This window comes from Athene noctua, chromosome 11, assembly GCF_965140245.1.
Source record: "Athene noctua chromosome 11, bAthNoc1.hap1.1, whole genome shotgun sequence".
NCBI classification, from domain to species: Eukaryota; Metazoa; Chordata; class Aves; order Strigiformes; family Strigidae; genus Athene; species Athene noctua.
The window spans coordinates 14,124,882-14,146,363 of record NC_134047.1 but is presented as its reverse complement, the minus strand read 5'-3'; the positions used below and the strand labels follow the sequence as shown (position 1 = coordinate 14,146,363).

At 56.1% G+C, this 21,482-nt stretch overlaps 2 protein-coding genes across 2 annotated transcripts; both read right to left on the bottom strand.

The window, feature by feature from the left end:
• Positions 1–3,176: 3,176 nt before the first annotated feature.
• LOC141964698 (uncharacterized) lies at positions 3,177–9,461 on the bottom strand. Its single transcript, XM_074915376.1, has 7 exons — positions 9,006–9,461; positions 8,406–8,526; positions 7,637–7,812; positions 6,423–6,601; positions 5,791–5,944; positions 5,357–5,481; positions 3,177–4,301 (listed from the first exon to the last, which is right to left on the bottom strand). Exons 1-7 carry the CDS (start codon positions 9,073–9,075, stop codon positions 3,519–3,521), a joined length of 1,608 nt encoding a protein of 535 aa, XP_074771477.1. The 5' UTR covers positions 9,076–9,461; the 3' UTR covers positions 3,177–3,518.
• On the bottom strand, positions 9,098–21,040 carry FAAH2 (fatty acid amide hydrolase 2). Its single transcript, XM_074915378.1, has 12 exons — positions 20,843–21,040; positions 20,535–20,617; positions 20,096–20,229; positions 19,572–19,781; positions 19,015–19,134; positions 18,367–18,502; positions 17,451–17,568; positions 16,593–16,712; positions 15,518–15,629; positions 14,698–14,892; positions 11,802–13,997; positions 9,098–9,177 (listed from the first exon to the last, which is right to left on the bottom strand). The coding sequence occupies exons 1-11, from the start codon at positions 21,038–21,040 to the stop codon at positions 13,822–13,824; spliced, it is 1,602 nt and encodes a 533-aa protein (XP_074771479.1). The 3' UTR covers positions 9,098–9,177; positions 11,802–13,821.
• Between the last annotated feature and the right edge of the window lie 442 nt (positions 21,041–21,482).

Genomic DNA, 21,482 nt, shown 5'->3' with positions numbered 1-21,482 from the left:
AATGTCACGAGCCTTTTGCCTTTTTCCACTCTGCATGAACATCTCTGTTTCATACAGAACAGGGACATTTTAGCTGCTTCAACCACCCCCTGGGCTGGGATGAGTCCCTGCTGCTGGTGAGTAACTTGCCTGAATCACTAGCGGGAATCCCAGTGTTGGTCACCCAGCCAGAAACTTAGAAAAGAGCTGCCTTTCTTTCGATCTTCAAAGACCTGATAGGCTGTTATGAAAGCACTGGCTGTGCCCCAACACAAGCTCAGCGTCCAACACCAAGGTGGCCGTGGGAGCCAGTTTAGTCCCACCATGCTGGGCCAGTGCTTCCCAGCAAACAGGCAGGTCTTGGCTGGTGCAGCACAGGCTGGACTGACACAATGTACGCTCTTCGCTTCGCCTGGAGGACCTCAAGCTCAAGCTGCAGCTCCTTCCCAGAGTCTCATGGCACATGCAACAGGGTAGTTTTGACCAATGCTCCTGTTGAATGGCTCCTCGCAAATTCACTGCCACCATGCAATGACCTTCAGGAGCAGTGGTGGGGCTGGAGGCCCCATCAGCCCTGCTGGGGACGAGGTTGTCAGTCAAAACAGGGCTCCATGGGTGTAGGGTTTTGACTGTGACCTTGATACACATCAGAGAGTATGAAGCAAAAAGGGGATGGTGACCAGACACTACAATGAAAGATGGGAAAAAATAAGAATTGGGATGGCAGGAGGGAAGGTCAGCGTGAAACCTTTGGCTCAAGGATTTACAGACTGCAATGTTTCAGCTCCTGTGTTTGCCTCAAAACCTCAACTCCTCTGAAATTTGCCTGAATTTAGCATGGGGGAATTCTTCTGGCTTGGCTTTTGGTTTGCTTTCTAAACACCTGAAAATTAAAAAGGCCATTTCATGGGACCCAAAATCATGGCAGATGCCTGTACCCCAAATTTTCATTTTATCAAAAAGAGAAAGTGAAACAAGATAAGGAAAATCAGACTCTCATTCTAACTGAGCCTGACAGGAAATTTGTTGGCAGCAAACAGCATGTGGATAACACATGTGTTCCTTCGAACAGCTCTTGGGACTGTCTCTCTCATTTTTTTTTAAAAAATCAATCTATTTAATACACCACATGTCCTCACATTATCTGTGGCGGGCTGACCCTGGCTGGATGCCAGGGGCCCACCAAGCTGCTCTATCACTCCTCTTCCTTGGCTGAACAGGGGAGAGAAAAAAATACAACAAATGGCTCGTGGGTTGAGATGAGGACAGGGAGATCCCTCAGTAATCACCGTCATGAGCAAAATAGACTTGACTTGGGGAAAACGAATTTATTACCAGTCAAACCAGAGTAGGACAATGAGAAGTAAAACCAAATCTTAAAACACCTTCCCCCCGCCCCCCCTTCTTCCTGGGCTCAACTTCACTCCCAATTTCTCTCCCTCCTTCCCCGCAGTGACAGAGGGCAATAGGGAATGGGGGTTGTGGTCAGTCCATCATATGTTGCTTCTGCTGCCCCCTTCTCCTCACGGGGAGGACTCCTCACATGCTTCACCAGCTCCCCGGTGGGGTCCTTTCCTCCCTCCCTCCCACAGGAAACAGTCTTCTACAATCTTCTCCCACATGTGACCTTTCCATGAGCTGCAGCTCTTCACGATCTGCTCCCTCACGAGGGGTGCAGTCCCTCAGGCACAGGCTGCTCCAGCGTGGGTCCCCCACGGGGTCACAATTCCTGCCCAGCAAACCTGCTCCAGCGTGGGCTCCTCTCTCCACGGGGCCACAGCTCCTGCCAGGACCCTGCTCCAGCACGGGCTTCCCATGGGGTCACAGCCTCCTTCGGGCATCCCCTGCTCTGGTGTGGGGTCCCCCATGGGCTGCAGGTGGGTGTCTGCTCCCCCGTGGAGCTCCCTGGGCGCAGGGCACAGCTGCCTCCCCACGGGCTGCCCCACGGGCTGCAGGGGAACCTCTGCTCTGGCACCTGGAGCAACTCCCCTCCTTCTGCACTGACCTTGGTGTCTGCAGAGTTGTTGCTCTCATGTATTCTTACTTCTCTCTCTAGCTGAATTTTTTTTTCTTTTCTTAAATACATTATCCCAGAGGCTCTACCACCATCACTGATGGCCTTGGGCTTGGCCAGCAGTGGGTCCATCTTGCAGCTGCCTGGCATTGGCTCCCTTAGACACAAGGGAAACTTCTAGCAGCTTCTCACAGGAGCCTCCCCTGTACCCTCCCTACTACCAAAACCTTGCCACACAAACCCAATACATCATCACTATGAGAGATTTTCATAATGAGATGCACAAAGTACAGCTGCCTGCTTTGAAACAGAGACAAAGCTGGGAGCACTCAAACAGGGCTGCCCCACAGCCCTGCTCAGGTGCCAGAAAACCACAGCTGGTGTTGCTACAGGTCTCTGGCTGAGTCAGCTGTGGTGGCAGGGGAAGAGGAAGGCTGACGGTCTGGCAGAGGGAGAGCACAGCCACCCCCAGGATGTTGCACAGCCGGGGTGTCAGGGATGACTCACGGGGTTGGAAGGTGGCCCTGTACAGCCCTGCTTTACCCAAAAGGCTCCCCAAGGCTGGCAGTGCTGTCCCCTGTCCCCTTCACAAGATGCCTGGATGCTGGACACCAATTACTCACCTGTTCCCAAATATCATGAGTCCAGGAGCCTGGATTTGTCCCCCCGAGCTGTAGTCCCCCAATCTCAGCCCGCTGCAAAGCACAGCAGCCTGACATTGGGAGAGAGGGTTTCCCCTCACCTCCGTGGCTGCAGGCACAGCCTCACAAACACATCCCAGAGAGACAACTGCAGGGCAGGGCTCCTCAGAAGTAAATTGCCCCAGCGCTGGTAGAAGGAGTAATAAAACTATCCAACGGTTCCTGAAGAACCAGCTTTTTTCCCACACGACAGCAACATGCAGACCAGCTGCAGGTACAACTTTCTCCCAGAGAACCCCCAAGTTTTCCTAGTGCCTTTCCCAAACATTGCTCAGACAGGGCACTGTTGGTTCTGTAACACAGAAAAAATAAGCACAGAAGCCAGTTTTCCAGAATAAATTAATGTTGCTTAAAAAACAGCTCCAGGCACAGTAAGTATTTCCAGACAAGTAAAAAAAAAAATCTCCTTCATTAAAGAGGTGTTTATATATATATGAGTATATACATAAATTTGCATTAGTATATATATCATACACTGTACACACACATACCCACAAATATAGGTGGATAAATAAATAAGAGTTATGGGGCTTCAACTTTGGCACGTATCCCTTATGCTTTGGTTCAAGAGCACCAAAACCACAGACGGAAGCTCTGAAGATACTGATCTCACCATCCGTGGCAGCCGTGCCCAGAGTGTGCCTGTGCCTGCCCGCATGTGAGCCTGCCCCAGTCCTGTCCCCAGCAAGGCACAGGCAGGTCTGAGCAGGCAGCCATCGTGGCTGGGGCAGCTCTGGGCAGCACCTCGAGCTCCTTAATGCTGTCATCCAGGTGCTGGGAGCTCCCGGCGTGCCTCTACCTGCTTGCTATGGCTCACTGTCAGCTCAGGGACGTGGCTCATAGCCGGAGAAGGCAGCTGTCTGTAGGATGTCAGGGGGCAACTGGGACAGCTGGCAAGGGCTGGGGAGGGAAATGTCTGATGCTGCCTCCTCCAGGTCACCCTGCTGTGTGGTTCTGTCACCTGACTGTGGCTCAGTCCCATGGCCATGCAGGGGCTGCAGAGCATGCACAAGCTGCCCTCCACCCTCCTCCTTGCTGGCTGGCAGCTTCACAGAGCTGAGTGGAATCCAGTGCCCTGCCATGCCAAGGCTCTCCTGCAGGTTCTCCTGGCTGAAGCTCCTGCCCAGTGTGGGCAGAGGAAGGCAGCTGCCTGCTCCCGGGGCTGGGCACTGGCATTTAGAATAAAGCTGGAGGTGCAGGGAGAGCCATGTCTCAGATGTCTGGTAGTCCCTGTCACCTGCGCCGCTGTCTCTGGTCGGTCCCACCAGCAGCGGCTGCTCCAGCACATCATCCCCATCATGTGCCTTCCCATCCTCCTCCAGGTGCAGTGAGACCCAGGAGCCCAAGGCATGCCCCAGCTGGCTGTGGGTGCAGGATGGGTCCCTTCCTTTGCAGCAGTCTGGCCCAAACCCGTTGGCACAGTAGCCACTCATGTCCTGGGAAAGACTTTCTCCAAGGAGCAGCTGCACTGTGGGTGTTGTCTGCTCAGCTGCAGGTGCCCTGTGGGAGGGCAGCAATGTTGGCAGGAGCAGGGTGAGCGAGTCCTCCCTGAGCTCAAGGGTGGGCACCGCGATGGTCACATTCAGGTCCCTGTTCAGGAGAGCCTGCTGGGAAACAAGCAGCAAAGCAGTCAGCCTCAGCTTGCTGAAACCTCCATGAGCCTGGGGTTGATGAACCACAAACCCTGGGGAACGGTCCTGGACAGCCCATTTGCTGTGCTCACACTGGGGAGAAATGAAGACAGGGCTCTTCTCACTACAGCACAGGGGCTCTGGTACCAGGAGATGGTCACAGAAGCTATAATTCTGCTGCTTTTCAAGCTATGCTCCAGCTGTCAGAGGCTGATGGAAAAGTTATCACCTGCTCAGAGACAAGCAACCCCTGTGCAGAAGCCAAGAAGAATAGGAAAGCAAAGGACTCTGACCGTGATCTGGGCCAGGGCAAGTGGAGCAGCCTGCCACCTCCTCTCCACGCTGGCATAGGAGACTTCTTTAGCTTAGCAAGTTGGTTTTGTCCCCAGAGAGCTCAAAGGGCTGCTCAGCCCTGGCTGCTGCCACACCCCCAGCACTGGGAAACTGAGATGCAGAGGGGAACTGGGACTTGGAGAGAAAGGCTGTCCTAGTGGCTGCTTCCACAGGGCTCTGTCCTGCCAGCCCAGAACATGTTTGGGATCAGCTCAGCAGGGCTGCAGCCCTGGGAGCCTTTCTGAGCCTTAGGGCTGCATTTATCTCGAGGGCAGAGAGGTGAGGGGCTGCACCTCACCCAGGCCAGACTGTGCCAGGATAATAGCCCCACTGTTTGCTTCTCTTCCCCTCTTTCTTCTCTTCAACCTGTTGTAGATGGGCATGTAGCCAAGGAAAAGCCAACTGCCTAAAGCAGGAGGATCCTAACACTGGGGGCCATGCTTGCAGGCTATGTGCTGCCTGACACTCCTCTGGTGTGACCCATGACTGATTGATGCATCCCACCAGTATCCTCTCCCACACAGCAAGGCCTGGGCGTATGGTGGGTCAGACAGCAGGGGAAGGACCCAGGCACAGAGAGAGGTTTGGTGGTGCAAGGGGTGGAATGAAGGAGGTGCTGAGCCCTCTGCAAATGCAGACGACACTGGCTTGGCTGCAGCACACGCAGGGCAGAGGCTGGAAGGGGACTGTTCACTCACAAGTGTTTTGGGGAGTTGCATCTCCGAGGGGCGGGGGAAGACGTGCAGCTGGACGAAGCAGAGCCCGGCCACGCTCAGCAGCAGGAAGACACCACTCAGCACAGCAGCGACGACCCAGGGAAAGCCTGCCAGGAGGTCACAACAGGCTGAGGGGTGGAAGAACCCCAGGTGGTATCCCCCCTAGCCCGCCCTATGCCAACGCTTCACCAGAGTCCCCGTGGCAGGCTGGGATGTTCGAGAAGGGGATGCAGTGCAAGCCCAAGGCAGGTGGCGAGAGAGCATCTCCCCAAGACAGGTCCCCACAGGGTGTTACTGGGCCACCAACCCTGACCAGAATGGCTCAGGCGGTGAGGGACTCACACCTCCACATGTCCATCCCACAAGCAGGACCTGAGATGCAACCACAGCAGCTAAACCAGCAAGTGACCTCCCACCTGCAGGGCCTGCTGGTGTCACCATGCACTGCTCAGCCTCCCGGCTCTGCTCCTTGGCCATGTCCGCAGCCACCGTCCGGACACAGTACTGTGTGCTGGGCTTGAGGAACCTGAAGGTGCATGGCCCTTCCTCCCCACTCTGTTTGCAGGGCACCTAGAAGCAGAGGGGATGTGTGACCAAGGTGGCTGGAGGTGGGGTCTGTGTGCTGCTTCTCTCCCCAGTGCAGCCCTGACACCTCATTTGCTCCATGGTGTGGAGCACAGACCCTCCCTCTCTGCTCCTCAAGCACATCCAGTGCTTGTTTTTTCACCCCAGGAAGTGTTCGGCTCCCAGAGCATCTCATTAAACACCTACTGCATGCTTTCATATGAATGGAAATTGTTACAGGTTTTTCTTATTCATGTAATCTAGAGGAGGAGAGGGATCTCCTGCCACCCCCAGGTTGCAAGCCCCAAACTGGGAATGCAAGCATCTCACGCCTACTTGCACTGCTGGGTGAGGGCAGGGCTGGGGGAACTCTACAGGCACAGGCACTACCACACCAGTGTGAGTGGAAACGGGCATCTTTGATGCACCAGGAAAGCTTTTGCAAGTCCCGTGCACTCTGAGCCCTGCCCACCCCACCACATACTTGCTGGACAAGCACATCCCCTTCGTACAGACACAGCCAGTACCACAGCTTCAGCAGAACTTGGTCAACTGGCTTGTAAGAGCCGTTTTTGCTTCGGTAGGGAGTGAGTGGCATGATGATATTTACGCTGAGGATGTGATCCTGGAGCAGCCAGGACAACTTGGGGGGGCCCACAATTGCTGTAGGAAAGGAAAAAAATACGGAGGAGGAAAATTAAGCTCTTCAAAACAGAAGGCAGGCATCTTGTTTTTCTAGAAATGTTTTTCTGTTGGACATCCCACTCCCAGAGCACAGAGACTTCCTCAGATCTAGAGTGATGGCACTTCGTGCTGTGAAACCAGCTCTAGAAACATCAGCCATCATGTCTTTGTGGCAGCCAGCACTACTTCTGCCGCCTCCAGTCCTACCAGCATAGGCCAGAACAGATCTGCTAGCACCTCTGGCTCCCTTCTGCTGAGCACTTCATCTCTGAGCCATCAGACAATGGTCTAGAGACTCAAGGAGTGCAGCAATTGCTCTTTTAGCTAAGTGCATCTATTTCCATGATAGTTGGATGCAGAGGGAATGAAAAAGGGAATCCAAACAGCCAACCTACATCCCACTTTAGCTGCTGGCACATTCAGTTCATTCATTCAGTTCAGTGATAACCCCCTATGAGGTGGGTTAGGGGAAGGTCCTAAAGTTTTTCTTTCCTCCAAAAGACAACTAGGCTTTTTGGACGGGACAGCCAGGCTGTGACTGAGAAGAAGAACGTGTCAGGGCAAAAGCAGTGCTGGAGGGACTACTCCTGCCTTCATCAGCCTGTACCAGCTTTATTCTGCTGGAACAAAAATACCCTCACCCAGCATCTCCCAAATTCATGGCAGGGACAAACAGGGGATGCTTTTAAAAGGCAGGCCTGAGGGGGTATCCTCTTTCCTACCCCACCTCGCTGCATTCTCCTGTGACCCTAATTCTCACAGCATGTTGGTGTCTCTGGAGCCTCCCATCCGTGGTCCTTACCTAACTCCTCTGTCCCCTTGCTCTTCACCCAGCCCTTCTCCAGCAGCTCTGCTCCCATGTCTTTCCTCCAGTCATTGCTTTTGGCACTCTTCCCACTAGTATCCTCATAAGATTTCCCACTGTGCCCCAGTACACTTCTCCAAGGACCCCTCTCCCCATCCTCCCCCCTGGGAAGAGCAGGAGCCCAGCTGAAGGAACAATCTGGTTCTTACTGTCTCTGTACGGCTGCAGCTCGCTGGAATAGGCCCACCTGGACAGCTCGCCTCTGGCCACCGCTCTCACCCTTGCCCAGTAGATATCATGGATCTTGTCAAAATACAGCTCACATGCCCAGGAGGAGCCGGTGCTGTTCCCCCAGCAGGTATCTGCCTTGGTCCAGTGAGAGATTCTGCCCATGGAGAAAATGCAGGGATTTCTCCTTTTTGGCACCTTCCTAGCCAAAAAGGAAGGCTGCCTAGCCATCGCCATCCTGTCTGTGGAAAGCACGGGAGAGCACAAATGTTTGCCACCAACATCCTGTGTTGCATTAGGAAAAGCTTTGGCAGCAAGTCCAGTCCCCTCTCATCAGCACTGGTGGGACAGCTCCTGGAGTGCCGCACCCTGACCTGTGCTCTCTGCTACAGAAGAAACATGTCCACACCAGAGAGAGACCACTGAAGGGCCAAAAACATCACCAAGAGGTTGAGGCATTGGTGGTATGAGGGAAGCTGAGTGAGTGGGGACTGCTTAGCCTCAAAAGAGGGGGGCTTATGGTGGGTGGTCTTATCAACGTGGTAAAGAAGATGGAGACTTCTTGGCGGTACCCAATGAAAAGACAAGAGGAAGAGGGCACAGGTTGAAATACAGGAAATTCTGTTTAAGCATAAGGGAAAAAAAAAATAAAAATTAATCCTCTGGCTACTGGGGGTCCCTGACAGCCCTCTGCCAGGGTGCAGGGGTGATGATCCACCTCTGTCCCCTCATCCCCGTCACCTCACTTACCGTCTCCTCCATTCCACCTGGTATGTCGTACCACTGGTTGAGCCAGGGGCCGGTTCCCACCGCAGATGGATGTGGAAGTTTTGTGCCTCCAGCCTCACATCCTGTGGAGGCAACAGTGTGCCTGGGGAGGGAGGAAGCAGAGGGACATCAGGCAGCACATCACTCTGCTCTGCAGGGGCCCAACTCCTTGGTCAGTCACCACTTGCCCAGGCTGTGCGGGTATCCTGGCCTTGGGTAGGCATTGTGGAACCTCCCTCCAACCCTACAACTCCCAGCTTCAGTCCCACATAGGCAAACACGAACTCCCTGCCAGACTTAGGCAAGTGCTGGCTACCAGAGCAGTGCTCAGCATCTGTATCCCATGAAGCTCCTGCACACGCTGGAGCATCCTCTCTGCGGTCCCACAAAAGGCACGGACACCCCAACATGGCTGCTGGTGACTCTGGAGTTTTCTTTCCTATCACACCTTGAAGATCACTTGGTCCCCTCCTGCCTGGAAGGTACTTTCTGTAGGTCTGAGAGTTGTCCCTGTGCTTCTCCCCGCCACTGCAGCCAGGGCCAGCCCCCAGCCCGCTGCAGCAGCTCCGGCACTGGACTTACCCCGGAGCAGGGTGCAGCTGGCCAGGGACAGAAGCAGGCTCAGGGCAGGGCTCATCCCGCTGCACCCCATCCATCTGCCCCCAGCTCTATGTTGCCATGCAGGGTGCGGTGGTGAGAGGACGGGCGTGCCGGAGTTGTTCTGGCACCAGCAAACACGACAGGCAGCTGGAATCTGGGATTAGAGAAAATATTTTTTTTACAAAGCTGTGGCCAGTGACACCCACTGCAGGTATGCCTTGCACACAGAGGTTGTGTGTCCAGCCGTGGCATGCAGGTGCCAGCTGCAGAGTGGAGACACCCTTGCTGCCCCTGGGATGGGCTGAAGCAGCAGTGGGGCAGGTGCCCTTGGGGCTGTGGTGGCAAGAGGGCCCACAGGGACAGTAGGCAAATACCACACTCTGACATGGCACAGAATCATTTCAGTTGGAAAAGACCTTAAAGACCATCCAGTCCAACCATTAACCTCACACTGACTATTCTCAACTCCACCACATCCCTCAGCGCTGGGTCAACCTGACTCTTAAACCCCTCCAGGGATGGGGACTCCACCACCTCCCTGGGCAGCCCATTCCAACGCCCAACAACCCGTTCTGGAAAGAAATGCTTCCTGATATCCAGTCTAAGTCTTCCCTGTGGCAACTTGAGGCCATTCCCTCTTGTCCTATTGCTTGTTACTTGGTTAAAGAGGCTCATCCCCAGCTCTCTGCAACCCCCTTTCAGGTCTCCCCTCAGCCTCCTCTTCTCCAAACTGAAAACCCCAGTTCCCTCAGCCACTCCTTGTGCAACCTGTGCTCCAGACCCTGCGCCAGCTTCGTTGCCCTTCTCTGGACACGCTCGAGTCATTCAATGTCCTTTTTGTAGTGAGGGGCCCAAAACTGAACACAGGAATCGAGGGGCAGCCTCACCAGTGCCTAGCACAGGGGTAAGATCACTTCCTTGTCCCTGCTGGCCACACTGTTTCTGAACAAGCCAGGAAGCCATTGGCCTTCTTGGCCACCTGGGCACACTGCTGGCTCCTGTTCAGCCGGCTGTCAATCAACCCCCCCAGGTCCCTCTCTGACTGGCAGCTCTCCAGCCACTCCTCCCCAAGCCTGTAGCCCTGCTGGGGGTTGTTGTGGCCCCAGGGCAGCCCCCGGCATTTGCCCTTATTGAAACTCCTCCAGTTGGCCTCAGCCCATGGCTCCAGCCTGTCCAGGTCTCTCTGCAGAGCCTCCCTGCCCTCGAGCAGATCAACACTCCCGCTCAACTGGGTGTCATCTGCAAACTGACTGAGGGTGCACTCGATCCCCTCGTCTAGATCATCAATAAAGATGTTAAACAAGAGTGGCCCCAGTGCACATGCTGCAGGGACCTTCTGCTGCACCCACCTCTAGCTGGTCCCCTGTGGTGTTTCATCCCTCCCTAAAGGCAGCAAGAAGTCACACTGATGGTATCACAGGGACAAGGGTCTGAGAAAGCTCTGGCGTGATGCTCACACGGCTCTGGCAGTGACTCAGCCCTGCTCCAGGCATGACTCACACTGGCACAACTGGTGAAACCGCTGCTGTGACACTCCCAGCCCTCCCGCAGCCTCCACAGGACAGGAAGGGTACCGGCATGTTGGTACCCAGCCAGGCAAAACAAAGCACCCTGAGGCACCCCCTTGGGGTGCTGTGCCCCAAATAGAGACTGCAGTCTGCATGAGCCACAGCGGAGGCTGGTACCAGGCACACGTGTCACACCCCTGCACAGTCCCCAGGGTGATGCTGGGGCAGTGCTGTGCCGTGTTGCCACCCCACTGCCTTCCTCTCTTTGAAACCTGGCCAGTAATTCCTTGGCCTTGCCCCACCACTCAACTACAGGTGATTTTTTTTTTTTTCCCTGCTCTTGCCAGCTATGGAGGGAACCTTGCTCTTCAGGGAGAGATGTGCAAGAGCTTTGAGACCACCAACTCTGAGCTCCCAGTCATGGGGACATGTCCCTTGGTGAAGGTGGAAAGCCCGGGGCCACCTCCAGAGGCAGATGGGTGGGACCATCTCCCTGACTGCACTGGACATCATAGGGCTGGCTTACCCCCACCCCTTGCCTCTCACTCTTCTCGTTTTATACTGAGTCTGCATTAACATTATGAGCATGATCACCTTGGCAGGCGTGTATAAAACGCTTTCCCCATGTTTTCTGTCCCCTGCAATCTTTCAGAGCTGGAAACAGGAAGAAGCAGCCAACAAGTGGGGATAGGCAGCTGCAAAGTGTGGGCAAGGGCTCCGAGCCCCAAGGCAAGACCTCCAAAATGCCAGAGCTGAAGTGCAGGCAGTGAGTTTACGGCTTTCCCCTGCCTCGTTGCCAGCACAAGCCCTCCTGGATTTGCAGCAGGCCTCTGGCGAAGACAGCAGGTATTTCTCCGCAGAGGGAGAAATGGCCCCCAGCACCGCTCCCCGGATTTGTGGAGGTGCAGAGCAGCAACTCAGCTTCCTAGGGAGACCCTGGGACCCAGGTGCCTGTCTGCAGGGACAGGGCTGCTCCTGCCACAGGAGATGGCAGCAAGCAGGGGACCAGTGCTTTTGCAGTGGCGATGGTGGCCGCAGCATGGTCCCTGTCAGCACCCTGCTGACCCAGCACACACACTCCCCATTCACCTTGGACAGAGAGAAAACCCCAGCACTCCTCACCATGTTGCGGTTTCTGTAAAAATATAGTTTAGTGGCTATCCTGTTCGCTGAGACTGCAGACATCAAACCCTCTCTCTTCCACACATCCATCCCCTCGCCTTCCTCCCCCATCGCCACACCACCCTGAAGCACCGACGGTTGCCCCTACCTTGGGCCACGCAGTGGCTCATCTGGCGCTTGCCATAACAGGAACCTGCTAGAGCAAACACGGTGTTGCCATCTGTGCCCACCACGCTCTGTTAAACACAGCCACCTTCAGCTCAGCAATCCCACGTTAGACTCCAAGAGCATTTGCTGGAAGCATCAGCAGGGTCTGCCCAGCTCACAGACTCTCTCCAGTTGGGAGACAGGCCCACGTCCTCTGTGCCACGGCGCTGGGAAGCTGTGGGAGACGTCCCACAGCATGTGATTTGGATTTGTTGATTTGTGCCCTTTTTCCTGGGTCAGGTTGGTTTTCTTTCTTCCTTCCTTGTTGACGGTGTCTCATCTGGCTGCAGGCTCCGCGGGCTGGCTGCCCTTAGCCGGCTCAGCAGTGCCCTCTGTGAGCAAGTGGCGAGACACAGCCTGGCCCCAGCACCCTGGCTGCACCCAGCAGCCACATCCCCCCTTGCAGGGATGGCTAGTGTTTAGGGACAGAAGACAGCAGCACAGGGATCAGGCCAGGACCAGGAGTAAGTGACACGTGGCAGGACATCCCCACAAAGCCAACAGCAGGTTTTATCCTTGGCAACATCAGCGCTGCAGGCTGGGTGCACAGACAGGGACGCTGTGCCCTGCTCTGCCCTAGAGACCCCAAGGAACCTGCACATGGCTCCGCATCACCCTAGGAGCCCCAGGCCTTTAGCAGCCCACTGGGGAGAGAAAGAAGCAGGGCTTACACCTTTCGAGAGTGTAACTCTGTGTGACCACCCCAAGTCTAACAGAGCCATTGACCCTGGCACCACCAGAGCTCGTTGGCTCCCTTCAGCTCTGCCAGGAGCTGAGCAGACACTGCGAGTCCAGGCATTTTAATGCAAGAGCCTGGCAGCGGTCAGGTACCACCCTTGGGGCAGATGCCAGCCCCTTCCCTGCTGTCCCTGCACCATGCCCTTAGCCAGCAGCATTCAGCAGCCTCAGCACATCCCACAGCATGAGTGGTGCTAGGGCAGGTGCCAGGGCATCAGCAGCCCCGCAGTTGGCACAGCACAGCCATCGGGAACAAGGAAACCAGCCGGCAGAAAACTGGACAGACTTTAATACCACCCTCACTGAGAACATCTTATGCTTGTTGTCTGCCCCAGGAACAGCCGGCTGCCCACATTTCTGCCTGCGACCACTCATGGGGGCAGAGAGGCCAGGGAGGGCGGGTGGCAGGGGACACCAATCAGGCTGGGTGATCCTCTGGAACAGAAGGGGAAGACGACACAGGCAGGAGATGCTTTAGCTGTCTCAGCACATGCAGAGGAGCATTTAAAGAGCTCTTCCAGTGCTGTCAAAAGCTCACAAGAGCAAAAGCTCCTTCTCCCTTGCCCATCAGCTCCAGACCAGGTAGAGCCCAGCACCATCCACTCCACAAAGCACCCCCAGCGAGACAAGCATACGGCTGCCTCCAGCACCCTCAGCCCCTCTCCCTTTTTGGTTAGAGGGTGCGTGAAACCCTGTAGCAGTTCAGGGAGGTTTCAGAGGCTGGCAAGCCTGTGGTGCACCAGGTGCAGTCCGAGTCCTGTGGGCAAGGCAAGGCCAAAGAGTATGGATGCACCCAGGGGCTCCAAGGGTGGTTCTGGGCAGTTGTCCCCGAGCGGTCTGGCAGCACCTCCTCTCCCCAGCCTTCACTCAGCATCTTCAAAGCAGCAAGTGTACAGAGAGATGCCATCTCCATGCCCAGGAGAAGCTAGATGCCTGCCACAGGCAGGACACAGACAGCCTACTGCCGGCCTGTGGCACTGGGGTTCCCAAAGGGCCACAGGGAAGGCAGGTCTCTCTCAGGGCAAAGGGTGCTGCAGGGAGGATACGACTCCAGCAGCAACAGCCCAGCCTCCCCAGGGGCTGGAGGCACTGCCAGCCACTCCCAGGAAGGCACCAGGAAGGGTGTGGATGGAGCAGGTAGTGCTATGGCAGAATGAGGCATCAGTGCCTGCCTGGGTACCACCATCTCCATCCCTGCCTCCCTGCAGTGCCAGGAGCCCAGGCTAAATTTTCCCAGGCAAAACCCATCCTCCAAAGGCCTCTTCCAGATACCGGGCTACCGCCAGCGTCAGGTGGTCATTGTAGGAGGCAGCCACCAGCTGTATGCCCAGTGGCAAGCCCTCGCTGCTCAGGCCCAGTGGGCACTGTGTCACCGGCAAGCCCAGGACGTTGAAGATAGCTGGAAGAGAGAAGGCTGCGTCAGAGCAAGCACAGCAACTGGGACACCTCACTGCCTGGCTCTCCCACCCCAGGTAGGTAGCTGCTGCCATGCACAGCACCAGGCTCCTGGGAGCTGGTCCTTGCTGGAGCCGTGCTGTCAAGGTAGGCAGTGCAGAGACATGATGACAAGGGGACATTGTGGGCTAGAGGTTCCCAGCACGCATATCACATATGAAAATTGCACCCATGAGTGATGACACACTTATGTGGCACTCGCTGTGGCATGCCACGATCTGCTTTGGGACATTCCTGCCCCAGGCACCATCCTTCCATTACTCCAAAGCCAGACAGCATTGCAACATGGCACTGTAATCAAGACACTCAAGCTGTGGGAAAGCCACATAGAGAGCCCCAAACTGTACCTCAACAAACGCAGCAGCTCCCGAGTGCCTGCTAAACCACAGTGTGAGCCCACAGCACTGAGATCAAACCTGCCCTGCTGTGGACAGCAGGTACAAATGCCACAGTTTTAAAGCATGACCATAATCCTTGTCCCACATTCTGGAGCAGCTAGACACTCCTCTGCACTGCAAAGCCCACTGTCAGCGATGGAGATACTCTGGGTAAAATACCCTGACTCCCAGCCTGCACTGCTGCAGTGGGTGAGGGCATGCCTGCAACCCCTGCCTGCACCCCAGCAGCGAGTCAGAGCAGCTCACCTGTGTAGGCGAAGTTGAAGGGCATGCATATGGGGGAGTGGTGCCTGGGAGCTATGGTGGGGTGGGAGGGGTAGAGGAGAACTCCATCTGGCCCCAGCAAGGCCTCCATCTCCTCCTGCAGGCTCTTCCCCATGCTCACCAGCTTGGCATTACCACCAGGGTTGAGTTTCATCAGCTTCTCTGTCAGCCCAAGGGCTGCAGGGCAAGGATACAAACAGGAATAGAGAGTGAGTGAACAAATCACAGGTGAAGCAAGCTAGAAAGCACATTGCCTGCCATTGCCTGCATCCTTCAGCTCCTAGTGGGGCCCCTCAAGTCCCCCCTCCAGCCAGCAACATCCCTCCATCTTTGCCAAGAGAACGGCTTTCAGCCTGCCCGTTGCTTCTATTTTTTCCAGCCACTGGGATTGAGCAGAGCTGACAGAGTGACATCAGCACTCATTAGACAGCAGCACGTCAGCACTAATTAGAGTTCTCTGGTATCTGCTGCTAAGAAATGAGATCGGTGCAGATCCCTGACTGGCTCCATATAAGCCCCAGCAGCTCTGACAGGGCTCACAGCAGGAGCAATCCCCACCTGCAGCTCCACTGTCTTCACTTCTCCCAGGATACACAATCCCCTTTATCAAAGATCCAGTCAACTCCCCCTTGAGCATGTGTTTGACTTGAATACACCAAATGTCATTACAAAAAAACAATCTGAAGCTGTCCAGTACAAATCTAGAGTCCCTTTGTGGGGCACTGGAAGGACGCTATTTTCATTTAACAACTCACCCGCCCCACCATTGCTTCCACACACCCTGTGGCTCCTCCGGCCTTACCGATAGCTGGAAGAGTGTGGGAAGACATCCCCACAAGCCACTTCATCAGCTCCCACAGTGGCCACACTGGTTTCCCGTGATCCCCCAGCAGGTCCGTGAATAGCTGTGCCTCCTGTAACACACACACATACTCCCTCCATCAGCACGATTGACTAGTGCGCAACAGGGAAGAACAGGCTGACAAACGACAGCGAAATCTCCAGCTGTCCAATTATCCTGACGCACGCTGTTCCAATTTTCAGACAAGAGATGCCTGTCAGGAGTGTTACACAGCTCTAACACTAATCCAGAGCAACTGCAGGAGCATCTTTCCCTGACAGAGACAGCAAGAAGGGGACCTTGCTCTGTGGAGGCAGAGCTCCAAAAAGCAGCACCTTTCAGTACCCTTCCTCTGACATGATGCAAGGGATGATGCTCCAGATAATGTCTCCTGAGGCATTTAATGCTGTTATATGGCTGTGGGATCAGGAAAAAGAAGGCAGAGGAGGCCAGACATGCCCTTCTTAGAAGGATGGGGATGGCTTACTTTCCACAGCTGCCTGCGTGGCAGAATGCACAAGGTATCACTCCTGAGAGTTTATTTTTGCTACAAAATACTTCATTGCAGGTACAGAGTATGGCACAGTGGCTACAATTCAAGGAACAAATAAACATGCAGGCCTGTTGCTGAAAAACTACTAATCTACCGCCTCAGTCCTGGCATCCTAATGGGTATTAATCCCAACCTACAATGTCAGGAGGCACAGCACAGACGTAAGAGCAAGGCAGGACACTACCTGCTTGGCTGACTTACCAACTTGCACAGGAAAGGTCAACAAGATGTTAAAAAGGCCTCTCCCTCCCTCAACCATGTTGCTCCTCTGCTGGGAGCCCCGTCATCATCTCATGGGAAAGCAAGGGAGAAGACGCTGTGTAGCTTTAGAAAGAGATGAAAGGAGGACAGGGGGGAAAAACGGAGCAGAGAAAGCCCCTCATCAGGTCTGGGAATCCTACAGCTCTCCACGGCTGGCCCCAAACAGCCAATTCTTCCCTGCTGCCATAGAATTTGTGCCTTTGCTAGCTCAGTCTGACACACCTGCCCATCGCTGTCCTTGGACGACATCATGGCTGACCAGATCTGGAAAGAATACTTCATCTTGTGGATTGACACACGCTGAACTTGGACCCCCAGCTCGCCTTCAAGGTGCTCCACCACCTAAGGGGAAGAGCAGGAAGGGTTTGTTTCCACAAGGATGTGATGCGCTGCGGTCACGGAAAGCAGGGACGGGAAGAGAGCCCAGGAGCAGCTCTCTTTGCCACTGTGCAGGTGATCCTGCTGCAGCTCCTGCCTGCTCCTCTCCGCCCTGAGCAGCAGGACCTCTTCTATCCAATAACAACTTTGGAGCTCCCCAAGCAGCCCTCCACACCACCCTCAGTGATGTTCCAGAAGAGCAGCAAGAGCAGCACAGAAAATTTCATTGAAAACCAAGAAAGTTCCTTTGTATGACTAAATGCCAGGCAGCAACCCCAGGAAGACTGCAAACTCACAGCCATCTCTTTGCCATGCGATGTGCTGCCAGAAGGTCTCCGTAACATAGACAAGAGATGTCAAGAAAACAAAATACAGCTACTGCAATGGAAATTGGGCCAAAAACTTTGGACACCCTGGTGCACTCCAACATGAGTGCTGCTGGCAAGGGCATCTGCAGCTGCTCACAAGATTTTCCCCTTGTTTCTTAACACAGAAAAAGATCTTTCCACTTTTTTTCCACTGGAAGCACAGGACCAGGGCTCAAGGCTGCCTCTGCGGTGCTGCAGCCCTCCATCCCACCAGCCTCTGCAGAAGCCACACACAGAGCAGCTCATCTCACCTCCAAGAGACTCCTTGAACTAGTCTCCCCAGGTTTTATCTCCAGGGTCACCCCAGTGAAAGCTGACCTCCATTCCTTCATACCTTCTTTTGAGCCTGCAAGATCTCCTTGTCCACAGGTGATACAAAAATGGACCCGCCATCATGATCCATGCAGTGAAATTTTATTTTCTCTAGTGACACCTTTTCATTCAGCTTCAGCCTGGGAAAGGAAGAGTACTTTGCTCACAAGCCCATCCCTGGCTCTTCCCCAGCTGCCAGAGCTGCTCACACACTTGTTAATGTGCCCTCAGGACACCCTGCTCTACCCAACCAGGGGGGGAAGGAGACTCCCTGAAGACAAACACTTGCTGTCCACAACCCATCCAGCTGCTCACTGCCCCATCAGTCCCAGCTAGTTCTGCATATTTATTGCACCTTGTAATTACAGACACTGGCCATGGCCAAGGTTGGTATTGCCCAAGAGCCATGGAGAAATGAAAGTGATAACAGAGAGAGTAACCACGTGCAGGCTGCAGTGAGAAGCAGGACCTGCCCGGTCGACCCCATCTCCACTCCTTACTGGTACATGCACATAAAAGACTGCTTGGTTGCACAGACCTATGAAGAGATCAAATGGGGCCATGGTGTGGGATGGAAACTCATTCAGGAACAGGAAAAAGCACATGGAAAACCCCAAAGAAATGCCAGTCCCAAGAGGGAAGAGCTGTGCTGGACAGTGCTGACTGGAGCAGCTCACAGGTAAAGTCTTCCTGTGAGGAAGACCCAGCTGACCACAGCTGCCTCTTCCCCAGAGCTGCTCAAACAGGCGGCATGGGGGTGGTGGGAAGGACAGCCTTAGCTGCAAGGGTCCTGCTGAAGCCGGGGTGAAGGAAGGAAATCAGTAACAACCAATTTGCGTGGTGCAGATGTGTCTTGTATCAAAGAGGACTAACTCGCTGTGCTGGCCAGAAAGTAGCCGAGACCAATTCAGCAGATTGAAGCAGTAGGAACAACTTACTTGTTGACTCCAGGACCAGCCATGACCCTCAGCATAGGCTCCAGGTCCTCCGCGTAGCGGCACATGGGCCCCGTGCACAGGAAGCTGGTCCGCACCCCTCGAGCATTTGGGAACTGGCCGTCGTTGGGCACCACCCCTGAGAGCACAGAGGGAGATGCTGGGTACCACCCCGCGAGCACCCCCCGAGCATCGCCTCCAGCCGGGGCAAGCCCTGCAGGAGGGCGGCCTCCATGTCCGGGGGAAGCCGACACCTGGGACTGCACACATCGGCAGCGCTTGCAAGCTGATGGCAAGGTACATGGGGTGGGGAGAGGAGGAAAAGCACCCAGCTGGGACACCACCTGCCAGGGAAACGCCCCAGCAGCAGATCCTGACCTTGGGAAAACATCCCACGCTGAGGATGCAATACCAGGGGTAAAATCCCTCCCACCTCCATGCACTTGGCCTTCTGCCACAAAACAGCTTCCCACTGCCAAAGCCAGGTTGTGCCCACACAGCAGGCTTGTCCCGTGCAAGAAGTTGCCTGTCCCCTTACAGCAATCCCACCAGCCACAAGCACAGGAGTGTCCCAAATACGTTCCTCCCACACCTCACATTCCACCTTCTGGCATTTCTGCTGGGGAGGAGAGATCCCCACGCCTGCTTTACCTGTCGTGGGTTTATGGCCAAAGACTCCGTTGAAGAAGGCAGGCATCCGGATGCTGCCACCAATGTCGGAGCCCACACCTATGACGGAGCAGGCAGCCGCCAGGGCACTGCCCTCCCCACCTGCATGGGAGAAAATACAGCACAAAACCCCACAGGTTTGTAGTGCAAATCATCCAGTAAAGTAGGAGCCTCTCACAGTGGTCACTTCCCTTTGCATGCAGACGGGGTGAGAGCTGCCCCAGCTTTAGTGATGTCTGGGATACAGCTGGGGAATGTGGTGCCAAAGGGATTTCTCTGTCAAAGTGCTACACCAGCAGTGCTGTTTGCACATAGAGTGAGACACAGTGAATCAAAGTGGTGCTGGGTGTAACATCTGGGAGGTGCAGTGCAGTTGGACCTCCAAATGGCCTACTGCACTGCCCGGGTAAGAGGCCCGTCAGCTCTGCAGGAACCCAACAAAAAGTTAAAACAGTGTGCAGAGAGGACTTGGGAACTCTTTTCTTGCTGCATTTTAACTTGCTGCTCATGTAGGACCATGCTGAGGTGCTGGGGCTCACCTGAGCTGCCACCCACGATCCTCTGCAGGTCATAGGGGTTGTTAGTCCGGCCGTAGACCCTGTTGCTGGACTCGTACCACATGCACAGCTCGCTGCAGTTGGTCACCCCCAGCGGGATGGCACCAGCCTGCTTCAGCCGGGACACCACTGTGGCATCCGAGGTGGCAATCACATTGCGGCGGTTGACCAAGCCAGACGTGTTGGGCATTCCTGTAGTGCCAAGGTTGACAGATGGAGGGAGGTGTCAGGACCAGCTTCCCTGAGATTACCCTGGGGGCAGCAGGTCACAGGGACCATGTCTGTGAGTAGCAGATCCCCAGTGAGGGCTGCTTCTCTGAGGCACCACAACCCCCACAGCATTTGGGCGTTAAAAGCGAAAACAGACATGCGAATCCAGGCAGAGGGGGGTGCAGACTAGGCAAAGGGAAGCTGCTTCTCTCCAAGCACCCTGCCCTGGGCAGTACATGGCCAAGAAGGAGCAAGTCATGAGCTGCAAAGATGCAGAGTAGCAAGGGCAAACGCACCATGCAAAGAAAAGGCCTCCTTGACGGTGATGGGAACCCCTAACAAGGGGAATTTCTCCTCCAGGTAGTCATCGCCAGGGCCCTCAGAAAGCAGCTTATCGACCTGCCGGGCTTCCTGCAGGGCCTCCTCAAACCTGCAAAGAAGCAACCGGTGGGAATGGTCTCAAAGAACCGGCAAGGAGCAGGTATCCCTGCAGGGCGGGCAGACACTAAGTGCACAGCAGGAGTTGGCAATGGAAGATGAGCCTTCCCCAGCTCTTCACGGTATTTGCAAGAACCAGCTGCTTCCACACCCGGCCGGGAACACCCGGTACCGTCACAGTATTGCACCGTTGTGCCCCCTGGTGCGATGCAGCACCCTGGCCTGGGAAGGCGGCGGGAGGCCCGGAGGAAGGCTGCGGCGGCAGCAGCCAACCGTCCCCTCTCCTCCCCGGCTTACCGGTCCTTAACGACGGCGTTGATGAGTGGATTGACCTCCTTGGTCCTCTCCACGTACGCCTCAACCACCTCGATGCACGTCACCTAAAACACCAAACAAAGCGGAAACCGCCGTGAGATGCAGGCAGGGCGGGGCGGGGGGCGCCGGGCGGTCCCTCCGAGGGGCCGGGACACCGGGCAGGGACGCGGGGCACCACCGGTACCCCGACACCGGCACGCCCTGCGCCACCGAAACTCTCCCCGGGACGCGGCGGCCCCGCGGCTGCGCTGTCCCCTCGCCCCCCGCCCCGGTGCCGGTGCCGGTCCCACCTGCCGGGCGCGGAGCCGCGCCGCCAGCTGCCGGGCGGGCAGCAGCAGGAGCGGGCGGCGCGGCGGCGGGACGGCGCGCGGCGGCGCGGGGACGGCGCGCGGCGGCGCGGGGGCCACGAGCCCCAGCAGCGCCAGGCAGGCGCGCGACAGCAGCCGCAGCAGCCGCGCCAGGCACCGCTCCGCGCGCGACAGCGCCATGGCCCTCGCCCGCCGCCACGCCACGCCCCTGGGCACGCCCCCAGGGGGGCGGAGCGCCGCTGAAACGGAAGTGACGTCAGTGCGTCGCACCGTCCGCGTTGCTGTGGTGACGGTCGTGCCGCGCGCCTTCCCCGGTGCCGGGTCCTAGCGCCTGCCCGGGGCTGTCCCCGCCCTGGCCCTTCCCTGCGGGCCGGGAGCGCGGCGCTGCCCGCGGCGGGACGGGCGGCCTCGTTGCGGGTGGTGGGGCCTACCTTGCTACGAGGAGCTGCCGCCGGCTCTGCCCGCCTCAGGCCGCCCCGCCGGGCCTGCGGTGTTGTACCCCGTGGGGATTCGCCTCTCCCAGCCCTGGGGGTGAAGGCAGCCGATCTGGGGTACCAGCTGAACGGCAGGTTGGATAGAGGTTGTAAACAGCCTGGTGAGGAACGGCTGCGCTTCTCACGTG

Coding starts and splice junctions, on each gene's coding strand:
- LOC141964698 (XM_074915376.1), bottom strand. CDS start 9,075: ATGGGGTGCAGCGGGATGAGCCCTGCCCTGAGCCTGCTTCTGTCCCTG. Junction 6,602..7,636: donor GCTGCAGCCGTACAGAGACA/GTAAGAACCAGA, acceptor CCTTTCCTACAG/CAATTGTGGGCCCCCCCAAG. Junction 5,482..5,790: donor GACACCAGCAGGCCCTGCAG/GTGGGAGGTCAC, acceptor ACCTCCTGGCAG/GCTTTCCCTGGGTCGTCGCT.
- FAAH2 (XM_074915378.1), bottom strand. CDS start 21,040: ATGGCGCTGTCGCGCGCGGAGCGGTGCCTGGCGCGGCTGCTGCGGCTG. Junction 20,618..20,842: donor CGCGGCTCCGCGCCCGGCAG/GTGGGACCGGCA, acceptor TTGGTGTTTTAG/GTGACGTGCATCGAGGTGGT. Junction 16,713..17,450: donor TCTTGCAGGCTCAAAAGAAG/GTATGAAGGAAT, acceptor TCTTCCCCTTAG/GTGGTGGAGCACCTTGAAGG.